Raw genomic sequence first — 27,431 nt, 5'->3', positions numbered from 1 at the left:
TCTGTGAATGCAAGAGCTGACAACCAATGAGCAGTCGCTCAGAAACACGCGTAATAAGTGACGCGAGTGTTTTGGACCTGATAAACAAAAGATGCCTTATGTTTTATGTGCCACAATAGTATTGGGAGAAAAAAAAAATACACAAAGACCACAACTGCAGCAGTGTCTTATTGGCTGGCAGAAAATGGGCAAGCTCACGATTCTCTGGAAGTGTGAAACTGTGCTGGAAAGTCGTTAACGCCATCGTCTAATGTGACAAACCCTGAGATTTCTAGTTGTATAATCTGTCATACTAAGGTGACGGGGTCAGCAGCTGAAAGCTTCAAGTTGGACATCCTCCACAACTAGATGTCATGTAATGTGATGACACACACCAGTTGTTTTCAGGTCCCTAAAAAATATTCACATAAATATGCCAGTAGTACAAAAATAATTAAGAGGCAGCATGATGGCGCGGTTGTAGCACTACTGCCTTGCATTGAGTAGAAGAAGGGTTTGTGTTCCGGGTCCTCATTGCATGGCGTCTGCATGGGTTTCCTTTGGGTGATTCAGTCCAAAGACATGAAGGTTAGGTAGATTGGCGGTACTGAATTGACCCTAGAGAGTGTGTGTGTGTGTGTGTGTGTACATGTGTGTTTGCCCCGCAATGGATTGGCACCCTGTGCAGGGTTTGTGGCTGACTTGCTGCATATACTGGCATGGGTAGGCACCAACATTCTGCCCGCCCCGACCAACCCAGTTCAGGACGAAGCAGATTAGAAAATGACTGACTGACAAAAAGAATTATGAGGGCCAATATAACGTGATTTGAAGTGTTGTGGCCAATACAAAAAAACAAGCGCCTTTCAATAATGAAATACTGAAGAGGATGTGTGAAGAAGACACTGGATTTACAGGGCGAGTCAAAATTAAGTTAACACTAATGGATTCTTTTTATCTTGACCACACCTTTCCAGGTCGATGGATATGTCATGGTGGGCCGCTGCCATGGCCTCCATACTCCCCTGATTTGACACCCTGCGATTTCTGGTTATGGCGTGTATAGCAGGAAAGTTAGTGATATCAATGACCTGAAGGACAGAACACGGACTGTGGTGTCATCTGTTCCTTGCAAAATGTGTGTCCGGGCTTTAAATGGCACTGTTGCTCGTTGGTTTTTGTGTGTTGAACGGGATGGCGGACAGGTTGAGACATTCCTGTAAATCATCATTGCACATATGAAGTATGTTTTGTGAATAAATTGTTTCCTCCATTCAAATGTTAACATAATTTTGACTCACCCTTGTGGCGGACGGCCGGGGCGCCCCTTTGCTATATGTTAAGGGGGAGCAGCCATGGACTGTGCAATACCTCCCACTGGACGCTAGATGGCCGCACCGGGGTTGGAGCGGTGCCTCGGTTTACCGCAGGGCTACATGGGAATTGCCTTTGGGTGCTGCAGCTGGGACCCCTGAGCCCATATGTGCAGCGTATTCGCCATACCTGGAAGTGCAGCCGGAACTAAAAAGGGGCCAGCAGCCACCACTCATGGCCAGAGTCAGGAGGAGGAGGACGAAGGTTGGAGGAGGAGGAGGACGAAGGTTGGAGGAGGAGTGATGGTGCCAGAGAAGAGTGTGTTTGGAGTGCTTTATCTGTGTACTGGGGACTGTGTTGTGCCTGTGGGGGTCACAGGGAAGTTCTTTTGTTTTTAAATGTGGCTCCGGGTGCGAGTCTGTGTCGGGTCAGGTGCCTATATAGCACCTTTTACACCCTGTATATAATGTTTTTCAAGACACACGAAGACCTTTGAATAGAGAGGAGCCACTTCAACCACCACTGATGTGCAGCATCCACCTCGATGATGTGACGGCAGACATTTGGCACAAGTACGCTCACCACACATGAGCTGTAAGGTGGTACAGAGGTGACAGCTAACAAGTTAGAGACAGGGGAGGATTAGGGGGCAAGAATGACCAGACCATGATGGACAGTTTAGCCAGGATATCAGGATACACCCTACTCTTTGCGCTCAACAAATAAAATGTTATGGTATGGTATGGTAAGGATGCCCACAGAGAGTCAGGACCTCGGTTTTACAGCTCATCTGATAAAAGGTGCCACTTTTGACAGCACAGTGTCACCACGACTGCACTGGGATCCAAGCAGGGAGCAAGTGCCCCCTGCTGGCTTCACCAACACCTCTGCCAGCAGCAACCCAAGCTTTTCCTAGATGGTCTCCCATCCAAGTACTGGCTGGGTCTGAGGGTCTGAACATGTTTAGCTTCAGGTGGATGATCTCTTCTAAAGGGTATGTGGTATGACTGCTGGCTAATAAACAAAAAAGAAACAAAAGGAAACAAGAATAGTGACATGGCTTACAGTTAAGACGCAGATGACAAAGATCTGAGTGTAGAACTCAACAGGTTATCTAGTCAGCGATGAGTTAACTTTCTGTGCGAAACAGACACGATATGCTTTTCATGCTGTGGTTTCACTTCTAAACCTCTCAGTAAGTGGACCTTGAGAAAATCTCAATACTGAATACACTTTGGCGACTTTAAGGTAAACTGAAAATTCCTTTACCTGTGACATCCCCTCCATGTCCAGTTGGATCAGCTCTGCCTGGTTATACTGCAGAATAGCGATTCCCACCCGGAAAATGATCTCCAGCCCCTGTGATTAACAACATTAAACAGAAAACCAGTTAGATTTATCACGCCAAACGGATCTTAATCAAAGGCTTACTTGCCCAAACTCACAAACTAATCATTTCAAAAAACAAAGGGTCCGTGTTTTTTTTTTTTTTGTATACTAGGGGGCTTTTCCCCCTGCTCGCTTTGCTCGCCAAGCCCCATGGCCTGCACTACGTACAGTATCTCTGGCACTCATTTTGTGAAGAGGGGGGCTGAACGCACCCCAAGGAGACGCAGTCGCTCCTCCGAGACCCCCTCTTAAACGATGATACAATGGGAAACAAATACAGCTTTTTTTTTTTTACCTCATCTTTGCTCGATGAGCGTCTGGCGTGCTGCCACACCACATGATCTGCATCTCGCGCAGCGCTTCAAATATTTAAAAGCCTGTACTGCAGCTGTCCTTTTGTCTCACTGCCTTGTCTCCCTTCTCCCCCAGACATCCTCTGCTCCTGTTTTGGGGGTCCCGCTCCTGAGGTGCGCCCCTATGAAGAGGAAGATTTTCTATTCTTTTAATTGAGAGATGGAACTGACCCATCCGACTACACACAGAGCTCCATTCACTCCTGAAAGAGACTTATGTTTGTTTGAAGTGTCTGAATGACATTTCTGTCTGTAAAATCTCCGGTGTATCTGTGCAACTCTGTGACCCAAGCGTGACAGCGTATGTGGATTTCACTTTCACCAAACGACAAATCTTTTAATTCTCGCAGATACGCCTCTTCATTGGGAAGAGACACTACTTTTCTCCTATGGCAACACGAATCAGACGATCTACAAGTCTCTGACTTACACTTTAAATCCGAATAATACATTCAATCTCTATTTGCTGTTCCGTTATTTGACCGAGTAATAAGTTCCGTTTGTTAGCACAAATGCGATCTTTACTATCAGTTTTCTGAGACATTTGAATTTTCGTACTTTCATAATCTCTAACCTGCTCTGCATGTGTATCGCGCCAACGTTTTTGAAATTCTTTACAACGTTCTACTTTATCTTTTATTTCCGACACCGCTTGGAGCTGAGGAGCGCAGGAACTGTGTCTGACAATAGCATTCACACGAATGAGAAGTGAGGGACCGTGGGCATGACAGCCACTTTGCGTCTCTGCCACTCACGTATGTGGATTTGACTTTCACCAAACAACAAATCTTTTAATTCTCGCGGATACGCCTCTTCATTGGGAAGCAACACTACTTTTCCCTGATGGCAACACAAATTAGACGATCTACAAGTCAACAACTTAAAGTTTAAATCCAAACAATATATTCAATCTCTTTTTGCTGTTCCGTTATTACACTGAGTAATAATTTCCGTTAGTTTGCGCTAATGCGATCTTTACTATCAGTTTTTTGAAACAGCCCACCTGCCAACTTTGTCTTGCCTGCCTAAGGTAAAGTCATCCTTGATGGAGGATCGCAGGAATCGTGGGAAAGTGGGGTCCTTTCATCGGATTAGCTCTGTCTCAGCTGTGGAATGGCCAAATGGGGGAGGCAGCTTGATGAATGAGGTCTCCAGGACTCAAAACAAATCCAAATCATATTATGTGATATCATCTACTATTAAATCCTGCTGCATACTTGTACAATTTTTATTTTTATACTGTATTGAGGATTTGTTCTGTTCTGTGTATTGTATTGACCCCATTTCTCTTTGACATCTACTGCACGCCCAACCTACCTGGACAGGGGTTTCTCTTTGAGCTGCCTTTCCCGAGTCTTCCTCCATTTTTTCCCTACAAGGTTTTTTTTTGGGAGTTTTTCCTCGTCTTCTTAGAGAGTCAAGGCTGGGGGGCTGTCAAGAGGCAGGGCTGTTAAAGCCCATTGTGGCACTTCTTGTGTGATTTTGGGCTAAACAAATATAAACTGTATTGTATTGTATTGTATTGTACTTGATGCTCTGCCTGGACCGACCCTGACTTGGTATTCTGCGCTGATAGCCCCTGACTTGGTACTCTGCCCGGACCCTGACTTGATATTCTGCGCTGATAGACCCTGACTTGGTGCTCTGCGCTGATAGACCCTGACTTGATACTCTGCCTGGACCGACCCTGACTTGGCACTCTGTGCGGACCGACCCTGACTTGGTGCTCTGCCCGGACCGACCCTGACTTGGTACTCTCTGTGCGGACCGACCCTGACTTGGTACTCTGCGCTGATGGACCCTGACTTGATACCGACCCTGACGGTGCTGCGCTGATAGACCCTGACTTGGTACTACTGACTTGCCTGCGCTGATGACCCTGACTTGATACTCTGATGACTTGGTGCTCTGTGCCCTGACTTGACTCTGCGCTGATGACCAGGACTTGGTACTCTGTGCGGACCAGGACTTGGTACTCTGTGCGGACCATGACTTGGTACTCTGATGCCCCCATAAGCCACACAGGAGGTGCTTTTCCAGGCGAGTCCGACTGGCTTTTTATTGTAAATGCCGTGATATAAATGTTACCCAGCCGCTGCCCACTGGACACCTCCAAATTAATTAAAGAGGCCTGCCCTTGGACCTGCCTGGCTCTTGCTTGCTCTTTAACTTTTCTCGCTGTTCTCACCCTGCCGTGGTCTTACTAGCTGACCCGCATTCCTCATGTTGTTAGGTCAGCAAGCCATAAAAGCAATAACAAAAAGAAGCCTAGATCCTTACAAGCCACATGTGCTGATGCCACGCTCTGCCATATTAATATGCACATTTTTTCCCCACTCGTAGTGCCTCTGCAAATTACAAAATGCTCACGACATGGGTCTTGTAGCACTAAGCTGGTGCTCGGCACTGCAAATGTATCGTGTTAAATAACATTTGTTCAAGTACCTCTAGCATTTTATTTTTGCTGATGGGGCTTCTTCTTGCTGTGTAAGCATTAATATAATAATAAATAACCCTAATTTGAAATGTATATAAAATATTTACTTCTTTTTAATGGGAATAAAGAAAACATGGAACCAGATATTCAGAGGAGTGAGCAATACACACACTTTTTGGCTAACTTGACCGCTCTGCTGTAGGCACGTCCAACCACCTAATCAGTTTTGACCAATAAGAGGAGACTCTGCACTGATCAGGTCTTGAAAGCAGACAAGTCACCTCACTGCACAGACTGGTCAAGCAGGTGTGGCCACCAGGGGGCACTCCAGCTCCCCAGACGCCCAAAACAACAGGCACAAGTCTTTGCGACACACACATTTATTTGCTTGTCCTGTGTTCCCCACCAATGCACAGTACCAAGAGCACAAATGTAAAGCACACAGCACTTTGTCTTCTTCTCTCTGTCCTTCCGCCTCCACTCCTCCTCTGGCGAGCTTCAGTCTTTTCCTCCCGACGCTGGCTCCCCAAATGCAGTGAGGCGGCTCCTTTTAAAGAGCACCTGGAAGTGCTCTAGGTGTCCTGTGATTTCCTTCCAGGGGTGGCGGAAGTGCTAGAATAAAGGGGGCATGGCAGTTTTCCACGTACCCCATGGCAACGACCACGGGCTCCAACAGGGCTGAGCTTCCAAGCGGCAAGCCCGTGGCACTGTACCAAGCCTGAGGGACAGCACTCTGCCATTCTGAGGGGGCAAATGCCCCACATAAGTTCCCTTCCATCACTAAGGTGTCCCGGCCGGGTAAAAACCCCAGTCCATCACACTGGTCAATGTTTAAGTTATTATCTATTAGCTACTGAATCACAGGTAAGTAAGAGAAGAGAGTCTCACCTCGTACATGAAGATATCAAATATCCGTGTTGCGACAGGCAAAGGGAAGAATGTGAGGTAGAGTGTGAGGAACCAGGAAGAGGCGTACATCGAAGTATGAAAGCTCTGAGAGCGGAAGTGGACGTTCAGCTCTGGTAGCTGTTCCTGAAATGAGACAATCAGAAGTCTTTACTGCGCATCCTAGGCCTTATTACAAATATTATGGATTATAATACTATGGACAGTATTCTTACTGCATGTATTCTCAGAGACACCCTCTTCAAACGTTGTTGCTACTTCTGCTATTTCAACCACTTGCACCATCACAGTTATGTTTCAGACAGCAGTTTTAAGATGGGGCACTTCCACTCAAAAAGCTTTACTCAGCCAGGAGTCCAGGAGAGCCATCAACCTACTGTATATGTCATCATGTGCATCTGATAGGCTTCCCATAAATCTTTCAGTCATATCCTGCTGTCCAAGTAGCTTACATTTTGATTTTTATTTTAGGCAGCTTATTTAAATTTACCTTTATTATGTAAAAACCAATAATAATATACTGAAACTAGGGGGGCAAGCCACACTGGAGCCTTTGGCGCCCAACCCCCAGTTGCGGCATAACATCGACCTTCAGCTTACTAAATACTGAAATACAAACACTATGAATAGATAATTTTTTTTAAATAGTTTGTTCATGTGAAAGAAAGTTTGCTCGATCAAAAATAAAAACCACAACTTTCTTGATATTAAAAACCACGACTTTCTTGATATTGTAGTTTATAACTTAAATTTAGTTAAATAATTTAAAAACCAAAGTAAGAATCTGAAAATCTTACAACATCACATTAAAGTTTGATAAATTGTGAAAAAGAAGGTTTTAAAATAAGCCAAATACATCACATAAAATCGATGCACTTTTAGGCTTAGGATTTTATATATATATATATATAGTGACGTCAGGAGAGCCAGGCAGAATCTTCCGGGCAAGGAAGAAAAAGAGTCAGTGCACTCTGCCACATCCTGGTATGTCTCAGAACTGTCCTTACCCGAGCCCTTTAGCTGCCTCCCATGCGCACGTGTGTGACAAAATATATATATACATTTTATATATATATATATATATATATATATATATATACGGTGGTGTGAAAAACTATTTGCCCCCTTCCTGATTTCTTATTCTTTTGCATGTTTGTCACACAAAATGTTTCTGATCATCAAACACATTTAACCATTAGTCAAATATAACACAAGTAAACACAAAATGCAGTTTTTAAATGATGGTTTTATTATTTAGGGAGAAAAAATCCAAACCTACATGGCCCTGTGTGAAAAAGTAATTGCCCCTGAACCTAATAACTGGTTGGGCCACCCTTAGCAGCAATAACTGCAATCAAGCGTTTGCGATAACTTGCAATGAGTCTTTTACAGCGCTCTGGAGGAATTTTGGCCCACTCATCTTTGCAGAATTGTTGTAATTCAGCTTTATTTGAGGGTTTTCTAGCATGAACCGCCTTTTTAAGGTCATGCCATAGCATCTCAATTGGATTCAGGTCAGGACTTTGACTAGGCCACTCCAAAGTCTTCATTTTGTTTTTCTTCAGCCATTCAGAGGTGGATTTGCTGGTGTGTTTTGGGTCATTGTCCTGTTGCAGCACCCAAGATCGCTTCAGCTTGAGTTGACGAACAGATGGCCGGACATTCTCCTTCAGGATTTTTGGTAGACAGTAGAATTCATGGTTCCATCTATCACAGCAAGCCTTCCAGGTCCTGAAGCAGCAAAACAACCCCAGACCATCACACTACCACCACCATATTTTACTGTTGGTATGATGTTCTTTTTCTGAAATGCTGTGTTCCTTTTATGCCAGATGTAATGGGACATTTGCCTTCCAAAAAGTTCAACTTTTGTCTCATCAGTCCACAAGGTATTTTCCCAAAAGTCTTGGCAATCATTGAGATGTTTCTTAGCAAAATTGAGACGAGCCCTAATGTTCTTTTTGCTTAACAGTGGTTTGGAAATCTGCCATGCAGGCCGTTTTTGCCCAGTCTCTTTCTTATGGTGGAGTCGTGAACACTGACCTTAATTGAGGCAAGTGAGGCCTGCAGTTCTTTAGACGTTGTCCTGGGGTCTTTTGTGACCTCTCGGATGAGTCGTTTCTGCGCTCTTGGGGTAATTTTGGTCGGCCGGCCACTCCTGGGAAGGTTCACCACTGTTCCATGTTTTTGCCATTTGTGGATAATGGCTCTCACTGTGGTTCGCTGGAGTCCCAAAGCTTTAGAAATGGCTTTATAACCTTTACCAGACTGATAGATCTCAATGACTTCTGTTCTCATTTGTTCCTGAATTTCTTTGGATCTTGGCATGATGTCCAGCTTTTGAGGTGCTTTTGGTCTACTTCTCTGTGTCAGGCAGCTCCTATTGAAGTGATTTCTTGATTGAAACAGGTGTGGCAGTAATCAGGAAATTGAACTCAGGTGTGATACACCACAGTTAGGTTAGTTTTGAACAAGGGGGCAATTACTTTTTCACACAGGGCCATGTAGGTTTGGATTTTTTTTCTCCCTAAATAATAAAAACCATCATTTAAAAACTGCATTTTGTGTTTACTTGTGTTATATTTGACTAATGGTTAAATGTGTTTGATGATCAGAAACATTTTGTGTGACAAACATGCAAAAGAATAAGAAATCAGGAAGGGGGCAAATAGTTTTTCACACCACCGTATATATATATATAAAATGTATATATATATTTTGTCACACACGTGCGCATGGGAGGCAGCTAAAGGGCTCGGGTAAGGACAGTTCTGAGACATACCAGGATGTGGCAGAGTGCACTGACTCTTTTTCTTCCTTGCCCGGAAGATTCTGCCTGGCTCTCCTGACGTCACTTCCGGGACCGAGCCTATCGAAGGAGACCTTGCCGGCTCTGGCCCCTGTGATGTCACGTCCAGGCTCGAACCAATGGCTGAAGACCTCAATGAGCCCGACCCCTACGATCTCACTTCTTGTCTTCCCCTTTAAAAACCTCCTCCTTTTCCCTATGCCCTCAGTTCTGTATTGGACTCGGTTTTGTGCACAGCAGTGCTATCATTTGAAAAGACAATTTGCAGCCAGGAAAACAAATTATACGGGTGGCTGACCCAAACCTTGCTTTGTCTCATCGTGGCTTTTGTGACAATATATATATATATATATTCAAGAGAGAGTAGATTCCTTAAACGCTACCTGCAGCCTCTTGGTTCTTATAAAACACTGATGTCAAACTCCATACCTGGAGGACCACCGTGGCTGCAGGTTTTCATTCTAACCCTTTTTTTTAATGAGTGCCCTGTTTGTGCTGCTAATTAACTTCTTGTGAATTCATTTTAATTGAATTGCTTTTTTTAAGATTTGTTCCCCTGAATGTCGTCATTGTTCCTCTGAATTGTTTCATTTCTTTCCTTAAACAGAAATGAAATGTGAAGTGAGTGAGTCAACAGAAGACCAATGAAGTCAGGGCCTCAAACTCCAACCAATTGCTTAATGAGGTGCCGATTCTTGTTGTTAATTAAACCCGTTCTTTAATTTCATGGCTTGCTGCTGCTCTCATTGTGCGATAGCAGATATTTTCAAAATTGTTGATTTTTTCTTTACAATTAAGAGCTCTGTTCAAACATTTTGGGGGTCCCGAGCAGATCGCCATTCCTGAGACCTTCACCTTTCTTTATTTTCAGATATCGTATGATGGACACCGTTTGCTGGCCCTGTTTTGTGTCTCATTATTGTTTGGCTGTTAATTAAGGAAAAAGAAACAATTAAGGGGTCTGAGTCTTCAAAAGCAACTCAAATAAAATGAGTTCAGAAGAAGTGAATTAGCAGCAAAAACAGGTCACTCATTAAGAAAAGGGTTAGAATGAAATCCTGCAGCCATGGTGGTCATCCAGGACCGGAGTTCGACACCCCTGTTACAAAAGATTCTCCAACAGACCTAGAGGACGGTTCCCCAGTACATTTTTATCAAAGGTATCTTAAGAAATTGTTTATTAATTTAATTAACAAGAAGCACGTGTGTGACTTTTAAGTGAAAATTGGCATCTAATCTTTATATATAATACGCTACTGTGGCTGTCCGTTTGTCTGTCCAGGATTTTAAATCGCCTGTATCTTGCAAACCGTTTGACCTATTGACATGAAATTTGGTACACATATACTGCGTGACGTCTACTATCTGCTTTGGGGGTGATGATTGACCTCCAAGGTTATTCCTTTTTTTATTTTATTGTAGAATCGACTCTTGGTAGCAGGCAGCAGGGCAGCTGTGTGGTACATGCGTACGGGCGCCTTTCTCACTCCCTACCACCTTTGCAGTCAATTCTCCTAACTCTTCTTTTCTTAAATCATTCTTGAGGGAGATTGAAGACTTAAGTGCCAGCCTAACTGAAAAGTCAGGGAAACGTACTCAGTAATTGCAACACAAACACTGACTTAATCAGTTTTAACGTGAAAAGATGCCAACGAAAGAACAGAAGAAGCGGGCGGCTAGGGTGAAGAATAGAAGAGCTGCTCAGAAAGCAGCAAGCACATCAGCCTCTGAGCAAACGAATGATAAACGTACAGAGAAAGAAAGAGGGTGAAAACTAGGAAAGCTCAATTCGAGTGTATTCACTGCACGTTATCGTTATAGCAGTGTGCCGTTACTGGTATTATTATAATGCATGTGTTACTTCACCTTAAAATAAGGAATTGCATTTTTATGATAAGAGAAGAGCTGTTAATGAGTGCAGCTAGAATTGTTACATCTTTATTATTATATTCTACTCTCGTATTGATCATAATACCCCTTAACTTACAGTCTGATACGAGATGACCTGCTAGTGTATGACGACTGCACACTCCATTTTAAACTGTTAGACCGATCTAATGCTGGTCTTCTCTGGATCACTAAGCAAATGCTCATTTAACTTTGAGGCTTATACCCCATGGAAGTTTGGCAAGCAGGTGATCTGAGGCTGTCCTTTAATTGGTTGCTTTCAGAATTTCCCGGGGATGCAGACACGCCCATATTTATTGGCAGCAAATCAGTCTTGTTTAAGGTTTTTTTTTTAATCTAATCTGATTGGACAATCCTTGAGGCACTCTTTCACGCCCACGGCTCACAGTTCACACCCGCCATTAACATAACTATAGATGAACAAGCGCGATTTTAGGGAGATGGCAACTTCAAGTGGAACTTTACAAATCCAAGAAAACTTGCTCATCTCTTTAATAAAAACACTCCTTCATAAACCGTTCACTTGAAGAAAAAAGAAGATAAAGGAGCTTGGACTGGACCGGCCTGACTTAAGAATTTCGAGGATGAGCTTACACACGGACATTTTCCAGGTCTTGTTATGCCAGACGAAGTAATGTAAGTAATGCTTTTTTTTTTGCTTTCCCTGTATGTTGTTTCAAAGTTCAAAGTTTGGGGTTACGAGACCTAAAATATCTTTCTGAAAAATGTAAATGAAACAACATACATGGCAAACTTGCATAGGCCTGGGTGGAATAAAATTAGGGTGACAATGACTCTGTTGGTGTGCTAAATGATAAACTGGGATGGAAGACTTGAGAAAAATCAGAGGACTAGAGATTGTATGATGTGGATTTAAGGAGTACAGTGGAAATGGACAAGGACTGGGCACTGTATTAACAGAGGCAAAATAAGATTTGGATTGGACTGATGCTATGGACGTGTTATACGACAAACATCCACATTAATGGAAAATTAGGGAGGTGGGGGTGCGGGCATTATCGTGTGGGTTTTGGCAGAATAGGGTACGGGGCAAGTTGGCAGAGGATTTGGCAATTTAGAGACAGGTGTAGTAGAAAATTTGGCTGGCAGGTGCATCTGTTCCTTCCCACATCTATAGGGCACGTTATAGGAAGAATAAAGGGGACTTGAAGTTCTGGAGCACAGCAGAAATGGGAACGCTGGCAACAGATGGGGCAGCATGGTGGAAAGGGTATAATACATTTTAGCCTGCATTTGTTCTGTAGGTCTGGTACTGGACAGGCCAAGATGTGCTTTGACACTACGATGAAGATCATGAGATCATGTGGAATGAAATGACTGACAGACAGACAGATAGATAAGAAAGGCACTATATAATATAGAAATATAGATATGAAAGGCACTATATAACAGACAGACAGACGAATAGATACATAGATATGAAAGGCACTATATAATAGATAGAAATATAGATATGAAAGGCACTATATAATAGATAGAAATATAGATATGAAAGGCACTATATAACAGATAGATAGATAGATAGATAGATAGATAGATAGATAGATAGATAGATAGATAGATAGATAGATAGATAGATAGATATGAAAGGTACAATATAATAAATAACTATGAAAGGCATATAACAGATAAGTGCTGCTGCAGTTTGTACCCCCAAATGCTGCACCCCAGCTGCCACTGGAGATGAGTGGCATCCCAGCAGTTTTGTTGCCTCGTTTCATCCACGTTAACAGCTGCCTCACAATGTTTTATTAATCAGGGTTCACCCTCATACAGAATTCAGTTTTCAAAAGGTACAAGTTCAAACAATTGTACTTAATATATATTGTTATTTTTGATATGTTAATTAAAGAGTTCACCATAACATTTTAAGTAAACCTGAATGTTACACATCACTAGGAACATAAGTATATAATAGAACTACAAAAATAAATGTGATCCATAGATCAGAATTTGCCTACTGCTGCAATTTTACTTTCAACTGTCCTTTCACCTTACTGCCATCTAGTGGATACTGGTGGTATTGCAATTTCTGATTTAATACATAAATACACGTGTATATACTGTGAATTTTAGTGATTTTCTTTTAATGATTAAGTGTTTTTATAGTGATTTTTGCTTTCTGTCCTCCTCAACCATAATCTATCATCTAAGGGCAAGGAGTCCAAGCTTTAGATTCTGCAAAAAATTTCCAGAAAACATTGATAATCTCAACGATGGCTGTCTGTCTGTGTGTCACAGCTTCTTGAGGACGGTTTACAACTACAATGGCTCGATAGAAAAATACCAAACTCAAAACTTCAGCCTGTTATGAAGTGACGATGTGCTGATTAGTTTTTCAGTCAAATCGTGCAAAATATCATTTGCTTGAACATTCGGGTAGATTTTGCGACTTCTCTCATCACGCTCAGAATCATAGTTTGCTTGCAGGAGTGATATATTCCCGCTAATCCAAGACAGGGGCTGTGGGCCGAGGGGAGGAGGAAGTGTGATGTCAGGAGTGGGGAGCTGGGCGGGATCCTCCTCACTGTCCTGTTTCACTTTGAAGCGGTGGACACGGCAAGTATATATAAAATCCAACATCTGTCTGTCTGTATGTCTGTCACGAGAGAACTACTTAACGGATTTAGATCGGGGTTTATTTCTATCATTTGCCTGAACATTCCGGTTGATTTTGCGACTTCTCTCATTGCGCTAAGCATAACAGTTTGCTTGCAAGAATGATTTATTTGCGTGAATCTGAGAGAGAGACATTGGGCCGATGTCAGGTTTTTGATTTTTTTTTATAACTCTTCTGAACTGTAGCTGTGATATCTTTCACTTGGATGTTAAGAGGCTGCATTGAGTAATTAAAGCTTTAAAAAAATATTAGTGTGTGTGTTTTCATTTAAGGCTGTAAAGCAAAAAAAAATGGGAATATTTTGACTGGGCTGATTCTTTTCTATACCCACTGTGTATATCTTAGTTACTTCTAATGACGCTCTAAGGTACTGGACACTGGCAGAGATGTGTTAAAATGTTCCTGTTTGTCTGTAAAAAAATGAGGCTACAGAATTTGCCACTAACCTGCAGCATGTATTCAAACTGGTATATACACAGGCCCAGTTCTGCCATGCTGGGCTTGAAAAGCTCTCGCAGTCGGTACTCCTGCATAAGCCGAACAAATACACAGAAGGCCTCTTCTTCTGGCATCTGCAAAAAAAAAAAAAAGGCAACATAAAAGTCAAGTCAAGTTGGATTTGATTATGTGGAAATGTTTTTAAATAATGCTTTAAATAAATTCAATAAAAGTTACGTACTACAAAACTGGTTATATTGCTTCACGTTATGTTTGGTTACGTTAACTTGGCAGTGAAATGATTGATTCTTTCCAAAATCATTTATTAAAAACGAGATGGGTGATTTGTGTCCTTACCTGCATTAGAAGGAGCCCCACAATAAATGCACTGCCCTGGCAGTAGCCCACCTCTCTGTCCACCAGTGAATACGCCTGCAGCACAAACAAGAGGTCACAACAATTTACTGTTTATCGGCCACTGGAGTCATTTCTTATAATCGACCTGTCACAGAATGAACACGGAAAGTTTTACTGCCATTTCCCCGTAGCGCACGCACACACACACACGTGCACACACACACACACACACACACCCTCGCCTCTGTCTTGAGAATGAAGATGCTGGATTCAAATCTTACTGCTGTGGGACCCTGAGCAGACCACTCACCTTTTTTGGGATAAACTATAAAAAGCCAATCTGGAGTTATCTGACAGCTGGAATTCAAAAGCAGGCTGAAGTCTCATTAAGAATAAAAATGGCTATTATTAAACTTGAGCACAATTATTAACCATGAAAGAATATGATTATATGAAAATCACAGTATAGTTATTTGAAAGGGCATTTGTGTAATCCCAAAAGTTCAATTCAATGGGTCTGACATCTTCATATAATGCCCCCTATATTTTGCATAACGATAAACGAATATTTAAATCTTTGCATATTTCACAAACCATGTTTAAAGAAACAATGGAAAGGCTATAATAACACAAAGCCTATTCACACAGGAGGCTGCTGAAGGAGAACTTTCTAAAGGTTTGCATGATAAGGACAAAAAAATGTGCTCATCCGAAAAGAGAGCACATTAACTACAGCACTGATACTTGACCATTAAAATAATGACAGACGGCCAGTGGCGTACTTTAGTTCCTTTAATTTGCCAAGCCTGCACAGTCTGACAGAAGGTGACAGACTGCCCTGACAGCATTAAGTGCAAAGGCAGAAAAGAACCCTGGATGGCGTGAGAGTTTGCTTTTTGAATTAAAAGTCAGGCCCCCTCATTCGTTGGTCGAGATGCAATGGAGAACACAACTAAGTGCATCCCAGGATTTAAGGACATGACAGACTCAGGAGACATAAACCTGTTTAGTTCTGAGCTAAGAAGACTCCGTGAAGACCTCATCCAGGTGTTTAAAATCCTCAAAAGCATTGATGAAGTCGATCCAGCAGCATTCTTTCAGCTTAATGGTGAATCATGTTCTTGAGGGACGCCAGCAGAAATGAAGGGGAAGTGCATTAAAGGCTAAAGCCAGGTTGTGGGTATCAGGAGCAAACTACCGAGACATGGAGGTGAAGCAGAAAACTGGACAACATTTAAAAAGAATCGGAATCAGGATGAGATGTTGGGACAGCTTAGCTATTATCTAAACAAACGGGCTTGATGACGGAGTGAATGGTCTCCTCTCGTCTGTTAAATTTCTTATGTCCTTATGAGTCCGGTCTTCAACTGAAAAAGACAATCCCTATGAGGCTTTAGTTTGATGTTTCTAATGTACGCTGATCATTCTGGCAGTATCTACTTAACCATATTTTACTAAAAATATGAAGGCATTGGCATACAGCTGCATAACTGACATGTGGATCATGTGACACAAGTAACAGCAGATTGTTTTTTTAATGTTTATTCCACATCATTAGCTACTATTATATCAGACACTTTTTTCTTTCCATTCTGCATGAAAACATGAGCTTAAAATTTTCTATTCGGCCATCACTACAGACTACATGGGGAAGGTTCTCTCTCCCTGGACAGGAGGCGGCCAAGAGAGAGGCACGAAGGACTGTGTGGCCTGGATTGAGGGGGATCGGTGCTGGAGGCACTGGGGTTTGTTGTGCACGTAAATTGTAAATATTAGTGTAAATAAACAGTGTGTGGTGGAGCCAACGATGTCCGGCTGTCTGTGTCCGGGCCAGCGTTCACAATATATATGTATCTATACTAATAAAAGGCAAAGCCCTCACTCACTCACTCACTCACTCACTGACTCATCACTAATTCTCCAACTTCCCGTGTGGGTGGAAGGCTGAAATTTGGCAGGTTGATTCCTTACAGCTTCCTTACAAAAGTTGGCAGGTTTTATATCGAAATTCTACGCGTAATGGTCATAACTGGAAGCAGTTTTTCTCCATTTACTGTAATGGAGATGAGCTTCAACGCCGTGGGGGCGGAGTTTCGTGTGACATCATCACGCCTCCCGTAATCACGCAGTACATAGAAAACCAGGAAGACCTCAAAAAAGCGCTCAAGAAAACATGCATTATATAATTGAGAAGGCAGCGAAACAATAAGAAGCGAGTTCTGCTACTTCGGAAACAAAGCACGATGTAAACCTACACTTTAAATTAAGTTCATAGACAGGCTGCCGCTGGCGTTTGTAATTTAGTGCCTGCCCATATAAGGCCATCCGTCAGCGGCAATCCAATAGCAAACTGCCACGGGTAAATATTCACGGGTGAAGGACTGTGCTTATGGAGAGGAAGATGAGATGGTCAGGGTGGTGTTTGACACAAACTCAGCGAAACTGCCAGAGAAAGTTTTAAGTGCCAGGACTAAGGTAACATTAAATAAAGCTATGGACATAGCACGAGATGGCACCAGCACAGCTGGGAACCTTCGATGCAAGTACACCGAGTGGCTCACGTGAACTGATGCAGTGCACAGATAAAAAGCAACAGTTCCAAAGAGCGCTGAACAAAAACCGAATTACACAATTGAAAAGGCAGCAAAAATATGAAGCGCTGATAAGCATATTCATAAATGCAGCTACTGTGGAAACAAAGCACACGGTGGAAAAAGTCAATGTCCCGCTAAAGGAAGACAGTGTAAAAAAAACCCGTGCATGCAGTTTGTCACATCACAGATAAAAAGGAAGACGAGCTGTTTATTGATGCAGTAAGGAACTAATCGATGAATGAAACCTCTTATCTTTACAACGATTGACAAACACGGAATGTAACTTGAACACATCGTACAAATACGAGCCTGATTGAAAGAAATAATGATAATCAAATCCTTGATGACAGCAACATTCAATAACACTCACAAAACAATTACTGTATATTGACAATCATGTTACGTTATTTTTAAAATGTTCCCTTTTCTTTTCATAACTTCTACTTCTCCACTGCGATACGGGTATATATATAAATGTATATCTATAGCCCGATCTACAATACATACTTTAGCATAGACAAGCGGTGGCGCAATTGTAGAGTCTTAAGCCTCTAACGCGAGGTTCGATTCGAGAGGGATGTACTGACTATGTACGCGCTACCGATTCATTTTACCTTCCCATCTCCTTGGTTTGGGACGTATGAAAAATATTAGGTTAACGCAGAATCATGTTACGTTATTTTTAAAATTTTCCCTTTCTTAGCACAAGCACAGTTGAGAAGCTTCGATGCATGTACTCCATAACGCGTTAAAAAATAACACTTTCAATTCCAAGCAAACGGGAACTTTTGTCAATGCATGATTTCCTGGTACATCCATTACACTGATGCACACATCACAGCTACAAAAATGTTAGAGTCGGAATAAAGCGCGTTCCTACGACTGATCATTTCGACTACCCGAGAAGCCTTGATAAAAGCATGGTTTTGTGCACACTGAAAAGCAAGCAAAATTAGATGCATTACAGAAAGCGGACTTTGTGGCTCTTACTGGGGATCATTGGACTTCCGTGACCGTTAGTAATTCTAAATACATCTAATTACAAAATGTTCAATGATCACACTGTTTTAGCCTAATGTACAAAATAATTTTGGCTAATGTTACTCAGAGTTTAAAGAGTAAGCTGGTCAAATTACCTTTTATGTTTCTGACTTATTTTTTTAAGAAGAAAAACTGCACTTTATGGTGAAATTTTGGTTATTATTATTTAAAGACAATACTATTCTGAAAATGTACTTAAAGTACTTAAACTACCACTTTATTTTTAAGTCTGCCCAATTTTAACCAGGGATGATATTTTTGTTTCTGTTTTGAATTCAAATGCAGTTTAAAAGCTTTTTTTCAGAAATTAAAACAGCTTCAGTTTACAATATTCATGTCCATGTCTATTATTTGATTCTGTCGCCCACTAAAACCGTTTTAAATAAAAAAAAAAACATTTGCGATTTGGGGCAAATTTACGTGTCGATTACATACGATTAATCAAGATTAATTCTTACACAGCCTCTAATTAATTGGATTAATTTTTTTAATCGAGTCCCACCCCTAATATATATATGTAGATATATATATGTAGATTTGTATATATATGTGTATATACAGTATATATGTAGATATGTATATGTTGTATATACAGTATGTATATATGTGTGTGTGTATATATACAGTATATATATATATATATATATGTTTATATGTATATATATGTTTATATATGTGTCTGTGTGTGTGTGTGTATATATATATATATATATATATATATATATGCCAGCAACACTCATGACAATTACAAAACAATTACATTGTCAATCATGTTACGTTATTATTAAAATGTTTCCTTTTCTTTTTACTTCTCCGCTGCCAATCGCAGCTATTTTGCTATATATATATATATATATATATATATATATATATATATATAAATAGATAGATATGACAACAACACTCATATCAATGACAAAACAATTACATTAACAATCATCTTACGTTATTTTTAAAATGTTTGCTTTTCTTTTTCATAACTTCTTTAACACACTACTTCTCCGCTGCGAAGCGCGGGTATTCTGCTAGTAAATAATAAAAGGCAAAGTCCTCACTGACTCATCACTAATTCTCCAACTTCCCGTGTAGGTAGAAGGCTGAAATTTGGCAGGCTCATTCCTTACAGCTTACTTACAAAAGTTAGGCGGGTTTCATTTTGAAATTCTACGCATAACGGTCATAACTGGAACCTACTTTTGACCATATATACGGTCATAGCCTGCAGCTCGGTCGCCATGTGAGGCGGAGTTGCGTTCCGCATCATCACGCCTCCCACGTAATTGAGTGCCTGCCCATATAAGGTAAATATTTGCGGGTGAAGGACTGTGCTTATGCAAACGAAGATGAGATGGTCTAGTGTTTGGCACAAACTCAGTGAAAGTGCGAGAGAAACTTTTGAGTGCCGGGTCTTAGCTAACATTAAATAAAGCTGTGGACATCGCAAGATCACACAAGGGAGCGGCTCACGTGAACCGACTGTGAACGCAGTACGCAGAGAACAAGCAAGAGCTCCAAAGAGCACCGAACAAAAAACGCATTACACAATTGAGAAGGCAGCAAAAGAATATGAAGCGAGTGACGCATACAAGCTTATTCATAAGTGCAGCTACTGCGGAAACAAAGCACACGGTGTAAATCGTAAGTTTAAATTAAGTTTATAGACACACTGCCGCTGACATTTGTCATGCCTACGACGAATACGACATTCACGAGACACAAGTTTAATGAGAAGACACGAGGTATAAACGAGACTTTTGATCACTTTCTAACGGAGTTAAAATTGCTGTAATGGAGTTAAACTTGCGGGTGAAGGACTGTGCTTATGCAAACGAATAGGAAAGCAAGGTGTAAAGCTTAACTTTAAATTAAGTTCATAAACACGCTGCCGCTTGTGTTTGTCATGCCTAAGACGAATACGATATTCGCGAGATACAAGTTTACTGAGAGGACCCAGGGTATAAACAAGACTTTTGATCACTTTGTAACGGAGTTAGAATTGCTGGTGAAGGACTGTGCTTATGCAAACGAATAGAAAACAAATGTTACGTTATTTTTAAAATGTTTCCTTTTCTTTCTCATAACTTCTTTAACACACTTCTTCTCCGATGCGAAGGGTATTTTGCTAGTATACAGTGGTTGCGACTGGTTGCAATCGAGGGAAAGATGAATGCGGCCAAGTACAGGGATATCCTGGACAAAAACCTTCTCCAGAGTGCTAAGGACCTCAGACTTGGCTGAAGGTTTACCTTCCAACAAGACAATGACCCTAAGCACACAGCTAAAATAACGAAGGAGTGGCTTCACAACAACTCTGTGACTGTTCTTGAATGGCCCAGCCAGAGGCCTGACTTAAACCCAATTGAGCATCTCTGGAGAGACCTAAAAATGGCCGTCCACCAACGTTTACCATCCAGCCTGACAGAACTGGAGAGGATCTGCAAGGAGGAATGGCAGAGGATCCCCAAATCCAGGTATGAAAAACTTGTTGCATCTTTCCCAAGAAGACTCCTGGCTGTATGAGCTCAAAAGGGGGCTTCTACTAAATACTGAGGGTTCAAAGGGTCTGAATACTTAGGACCATGTGAGATTTCAGTTTTTCTATTTTAATAAATCTGCAACAATTTCAAAAATTCTTTTTTTTGTCTGTCAATATGGGGTGGGGTGCTGTGTGTACATTAATGAGGAAAAAAATTAATTTAAATGATTTTAGCAAATGGCTGCAATATAACAGAGTGAAAAATTGAAGGGGGTCTGAATACTTTCCGTACCCACTGTGTATATATATATATATATATATATATATATATATATATATATATATATATATATATATATAAATCCAATGTCTGTCTGTCTGCTTGAACATTCCAGTTAATTTTCCGACTTCTCTCATTACGCTATGTATCAGCGTTCACTTGCGTTACCCATTTATTTGCGCAAATCTGAGAGAGGCGCACCGGGCCAAGGGGGCAGGAGCGGGGCCCTCCTCACTCCCGCGTCAGCCTCGGGGCGTTCTTTACCTCCGCTTAGTTAGTGAACGAGAGAACAACTTCACGGATTGAGATTGGGATTTTTTCTATAATTTTCTTGAACATTCCAGTTGACTGTGCGACATCTCAAAATGCTATGAAGGTCAAAATCTTGCGGGTGATACTGTACATCATCAAGCATCGGCAGTTAATATTAAGGAATAATAAGAAACAGAACGTTACAAATGTAACGCTCCGGTAGACTGATTATTTAATCAATCTGTTTTTCAGACATTCAATGAGATTAAATGAAACATTCTTGGTGAAAAAGAACATTTTATTCTAATGGGAACAATCAACATTTCTCAACAAGCAATTTAGGGTTAACATTGCCACATAAAATACTCTGAACATGTCAACAAGTAATGTCCCTCATCCTTATCAACTCTGTGTGAGAACAATAGGCGGCAAAAATATCCAAAAAAAAAACCTCGGAGATGGGGAAAAAAACAGGATAGAAGACCTTTAGTCTCTTTCTCTTACTTTGAATCATTCACTCAGCTAACCGGCTGAAAAAAACAACTTGCTGTTAAACCTGATGATATTTTAAAACTTATCTGAAATGTAAAAGTTCTGCTGATTTCGGTGCACATTATTTACTACAGCTGGTGTGTCCTTATGACTTCAGGATTTTGTACAGGAATTTGTTTTGCTCGTTTTGCCATGTAGGACATTTTTATGTAGTTTCTGAAATCAGTTTGAATTGCTCATTAAACTGCCAAGGATGATGAAGTCAGCATTCTCAGAACAAAATGCATCCATTACATTTTAAAAGGATACTGTACAAATGTCAATTCATTTTTATATAGCACACATCTCTTTAGAAACCCAGAGCTTTTACCACTTGCACGGCGCACTACAAACCCTCTTGAAGCATTCCCAAATCCTTCAGGATACCAAGGAGGTCAGCAAATCCACAAAACCTGTATTATGTTAGGTAAGAGACAGGGAGAGTTTCTAAGTTAGGGTTAAGCCAAGTCATGTCAAATTTAGTGTGATGTGTACATAGCATAACAAAAATCAGGAAAGTGAACAGACGCTCATCCTGACTACTTAGAGTTTTTAGACCATTAGTACAATCAGGATGAGAACAGGCCATTCAACCCAACAGAGTTAGCTAGTCCTGTCCACCTAATTCTTCCAAAATAACTTCAAGTCGAGTTTTGAAGGTCCCTAAAATCCTCCTGTCAACCACACTATTTGGTCACTCATTCCATGTGTCTTTGGTTGACTGTGTGTGAAGAAAAACTTCACAAGTGTCCACTGGCTGTTCAAACTGTTCTCTATACAGCCTCCAGTTAATCCAAAATGCCGCTGCAAGAATTATTACAAGAACAAGAAAATATGAACACATAACTCGAGTTCTTAAATCTTTACACTGGCTCCCAGTTAAGTTCAGGGCAGATTTCAAAATCCTCCTTTTAACATATAAAGCATTAAATGGCCAAGGTCCGGCTTACTTGTCTGAACTTATCATGACTTACAAACCTGAGCACGTGTTAAGATCTCAAGATGCTGGTCTGCTTAGGATTCCAAGGATTAATAAAATAACAGTGGGAGGTCGAGCTTTTAGTTACAGGGGGCCACTAAACTGTGGAGTGGTCTTCCTGCTTCTATAAGAGATGCCCCTTCAGTCTCAGCCTTTAAATCCCGGCTGAAGACTCACTACTTCAGTTTAGCACACCCTGACTAGAGCTGCTGATTAACTGTACAGACTGCATCTCTGTTGTTAGTCATTAGCAGTAAAACATAAGTAACATGATAATTATATTTGAATACTAACCCTCACCTATTCTGTTTCTTTTCTCGGTACCCAAATGTGGCCATTGGTGCCACGGCCCACCTGTCAAGTTGTTTGCCTGCCTTTGGTAAAGTCATCCCTGATGAAGGATCACAGGAATCATGGGAAAGAGGAGTCCTTTCATCGGAGCAACATTTCAGCCATGGCATGGCCAAATGGGGAGGCAGCTTGATGGATGAGGTCTCCAGGACTCTTAAAATATCCAAACCTAATTATGTCATATCATCTACTGTTAAACCGTACTTCTAAAATTTTTATTATTATGTTGTATTAAGGATTTGTTCTGTTCTGTGTATATTGTATTGTATTGACCCCCTACTTTTGACACCCACTGCACGCCCAACCTACCTGGAAAGGGGTCTCTCTTTGAACTGCCTTTCCCGAGGTTTCTTCCATTTTTCCCTACAAGGTTTTTATTGGGAGTTTTTCCTTGTCTTCTCAGAGAGTCAAGGCTGGGGGGCTGTCAAGAGGCGGGGCCTGTTAAAGCCTATTGCGGCACTTCCTGTGTGATTTAGGGCTAAACTAAAATAAACTGTATTGTATTGTATTGTAACTGTGTTCTTGATGAACTCATTTTAAAGTCACTGTTTCAATCCGCTCGACCAATTCTCCTTATAATTTTAAGCACTTCAGTCAGGTCGCTTCTTCATCTCAGCTCTTTTAATCTTCCATCATCACTCATCCCCTGTAACCCTGAATCAGCCTCGTTGCTCTTCTCTGGACTTTCTCCTATGCTGCTTTGTCCTTTTTGTAGCCTGGAGACTAAAACTGCACCCAGGATTCCAGATTAGGGCCTCACCAGTGTATTATAAAGCATTAATTGGACTTGTAGTCCACACATCAGGTCTCCTCTTCATCTCCTGTTCTACTGTATTAATTCAAACATTAACGCACGCTTACGAGCTAACCCAGAGAAGCCAAAATATACCCAGACAACCCGAAATTCTTCTCAATGTGCATATTTTAGCATTATTCTTCTACAGGTTTACTTAGGTGCATGTGCAGGATAAGCACTGCTGATGAACGGACTGAATACTGGACTGGCGTATTTTAACTTAAAGTAAGATCGATCCCTGCACCAGAAGAAGAAAACCCTTGCTTTTATATTTTGGGACTAAAGGGGACTTTGAATGCTGAAAACAAAAATCATTAAGTGGTGCACACAGGAAGACTGCAACTTACCTTCATGACGTTGAAAAGCACCTCCTGCCCGAGGCTGTCCTGGCCCTTGAAGAACTCGTGCTCAGGGTACGTGCGTGCAATGTCTCTGCGAATCAGCTTCTCACACGGTGACGACATTTTCAGCAGCTCGGAATACTGGTTCTTAACTGGCATGTCAGCTGCATTGGCCAGCAATTGCCAAACAATTGCTCGGAAGTGATGTGGGATTCCCTTATGGATTAACTCCTGAGGATCAAGTGGAACAAAGCTGAATGTACAACATCATTTGGTGGGTAATACTTAAGACTGAAAATATCATTTCTAAGACGCCTTCTTTTTGAAAGAAAGACAAAGACAGACAGATAAGGGTCTCCTCCCCAACAAGTTTAATATAAAAGTGTACGGCTCACACTCCCACCTTAAGAAGCTTCTCCTTTTTGCGCCGCCATTCCTCCCACTCGTTGACTATACGACCCCAGAGGATCCACGTGTCCTCTTCCAGGTGGCTAAGATTACTACTGGCAGAGGAGCTGGAGACGAGGGATGATCCACTGTTCCTGCGTGAACCGGACATTGAACGCATTGACTTTGAGTCAGCTTCCAAAAGCCTGCAACGTATAAGAAAATAAATGCAAAAAAAAACTGACTCAGTTCTTCAAAATGAGCATTTCCCAAGGATTTTAACCTGAAAAAAATAATTCCCATATTACCCAGCCGAATATGTTAATAGCATACCCGCTGTGGGAAAATTGGACTATCTTTAAAGGACTGGTTAATTGTATAACTTAACAGGAGTGTCTCCCAACCATTTTTCTGTGGCGTTTTTCTCTTTGTAATCAAAAACACCCCATGGCACACCACTGTTCTACCACCCTAAATCAGAAAAGGTTGGGACAGTATGGAAAATGCAAAACACGGAAGGCAGAGGCAGGTTTACGTGCTGAACGTCTAGGCCAGGGGTCCTCAATCACGGTCCTGGAGAGCCGCAGTGGCTGCAGGTTTTTGCTCCAACCCAGTTGCTTAATAAAAAGCACTTATTGCTAAAGTAACACTTCTGCTTCACTTTAGTGATTTTGAGCCCTTAATTTGGTCTTAACCAGCTATTTGAATTGCTCCTTATTATCAATAACATGCAAATGACAAGAGAGAGCAGCATGTCTCCATTTAGCTTCTTTACATTTACACCTGTGTGTATTTATCTGCACTATTGGGTTTAATGAAATACTTGGAAGAAAAATGAAGAGAAAAAAGTGAAGGACTGAGAATTACTCGTCCATTTTAGCCTTCAAATCATTTGCATGATAGAAAGGGAAAGAAAATCTAGGATATGAGAATGACCTGACATAGCAGAGTTAATTTAATTTCATAGCTTGTTAGTGCTTTATTGGCAAGAATTGCTTTCTAATTAAGCAACCAGGTCAGAACAAAAACCTGCAGCCACTGTGGCTCTCCAGGACTGGGATTGAGGACCCCTGGTCTAGGGCACTGCAAAACTGATGCCCTTGGAAGTTTTCAGGCGTTCATTCGCACAGTCCGAGGACTCTTCTGTTCAATGTTGTACCCATCTGTCTAAATTTAGCCACCCACTGAAGAATTGTTTTCCCCGATTTAGGACGTCACCGTTAGGAGGAATGCGTTCGGAAGGCGCGTTGCGTAGGGATGATGGATTTGTTGTTTTTGAAGAACGCGTCGACAGAGAAAGCACGGTGTGCACCGGACCAAGGCATGTGGCCGACTGAAAACTACAAGAGATCGCCAATAAATGGACCCCCACCCACCCGGCTGCCCCTACCCTCATGATATGTTGTACGTCATTTTGGCTCACCTTGTAAAAGTTAAAGTACATTTATGAATCACTTGCATTTTCTATACCGTCCCGGCTTTTTCTGATTTGGGGTGGTAATAACAAAATAGCAAAATGCAGACGTTACTGGGACATAACTGATCAGGCACAGTGACAAACTCATCTCAGGACAGTAGCTTGAATTTAGATTTTATTAATCTGCAATTCCCCGAAAGAGAACAAACTCACATGGATTCTAATATATTTGTTTGACACACATTACTGACTCACCCCAGTAAATCTACTCTATATATACTGTATATATAAAATCCTACGCTTAAAAGTGCAATGATTTTATGCCACGATGTTATGTGACTTTTTTTGTCACGCTTTAAATCGAGCTTCTTTTAAAACCTACACATATATGTTTGGTATCATTCTTTTCAGAATTTATCGAACTTTAATGTGATGTTGTTAGATTTTCAAATTCGTATTCCATTTTTAAATTAAAAAATATCAAGAACTCACGTCCCGCAAGACGAGACTTTGTGCCAAGAGATTTAACCACGCCCGGGGCCGGAAATAAAAGACAAAGAGTAGATGACAAAGACAGCTGCTGTACAGGCTTTTAAATGTTTGAAGCGCCGTGCGAGAGGCAGATGTGATGTTGTTAGAGTTTCAGATTCTTATTCCGTTTTTAAATTATAAACTAAAGTATCAAGAAAGTCGTGGTTTTTAATTTAAATAAATCATTATTATTTCAATTATTTATTTTAATAATTTCATTCAGTAAATTACATTATTTTTTGATCAAATAAACAGGAACTGTCAAAAAAAAAAAGATCTATTCATAACACCAACGTTTGCATTTAGGTGATTTAGTTAGCTGAAGGTCGAGTTACGATGACCCAAACTTTCGTTTTCACATGATTTTTCTGGTTATTTAAATGAGCCATTTTTTTAAAAAAAAAGTTTTTTTATCTATTAAACAGTCAGTTAAAACAAATGAATCGTTTATTTAGTCTCTTATACTCATCGAGCATAATGGACCTCAGTTTAATGGGAATACTCCAATCGGTAAGAGAATAAATATTTTATTCTCATGTCATGATTTTTACCTGCGGTGGGCTGGCGCCCTACCCGAGGTTTGTTTCCCACCTTGCACCCTGTGTTGGCTGGGATTGGCTCCAGCAGACCCCCGTGACCCTGTAGTTAGGCTATAGCAGGTTGGATAATGGATGGATGATTTTTACTCCATTAAATAATAATTAATTTCTCTTTTACAAATTTATAAAATAAATAAATGATAATTTTTCTTTTGTACATTTACAGATTTTAGTAATATTCTGGCCACAACTAGGGGTTGGGAACCAAAGGCGTCGGGGGGCCCCCCCAGTCTTCTATAGTAATAAACATGCTTTATCATACAATTTATAAAACACTGGGCGTTTTGAACCATACGGTCAGCAGAACTCCAATTTTTTTGAAAGA

The 27,431-nt window shown here is 41.1% G+C and overlaps 1 protein-coding gene across 2 annotated transcripts in view; it reads right to left on the bottom strand.

The window, feature by feature from the left end:
• The window catches only part of evi5l (ecotropic viral integration site 5 like), a 217,920-nt gene that overhangs the window by 130,296 nt on the left and 60,193 nt on the right, over positions 1-27,431 (bottom strand). For both annotated transcript variants that reach the window (XM_039770457.1, XM_039770456.1), the window contains exons 3-8: positions 24,576-24,765; positions 24,179-24,403; positions 14,532-14,606; positions 14,183-14,308; positions 6,361-6,504; positions 2,563-2,652 (exon numbers count right to left, since the gene is read on the bottom strand). In XM_039770457.1, coding sequence (XP_039626391.1) covers positions 2,563-2,652; positions 6,361-6,504; positions 14,183-14,308; positions 14,532-14,606; positions 24,179-24,403; positions 24,576-24,765 — 850 coding nt within the window. The remainder of the gene's footprint in view (positions 1-2,562; positions 2,653-6,360; positions 6,505-14,182; positions 14,309-14,531; positions 14,607-24,178; positions 24,404-24,575; positions 24,766-27,431) is intronic.

The sequence above is a fragment of the Polypterus senegalus genome, chromosome 12 (assembly GCF_016835505.1).
Source record: "Polypterus senegalus isolate Bchr_013 chromosome 12, ASM1683550v1, whole genome shotgun sequence".
NCBI lineage: Eukaryota > Metazoa > Chordata > Cladistia > Polypteriformes > Polypteridae > Polypterus > Polypterus senegalus.
Note: the sequence above shows the minus strand (reverse complement) of the source record. Positions and strands in the feature narration are given on the sequence as shown.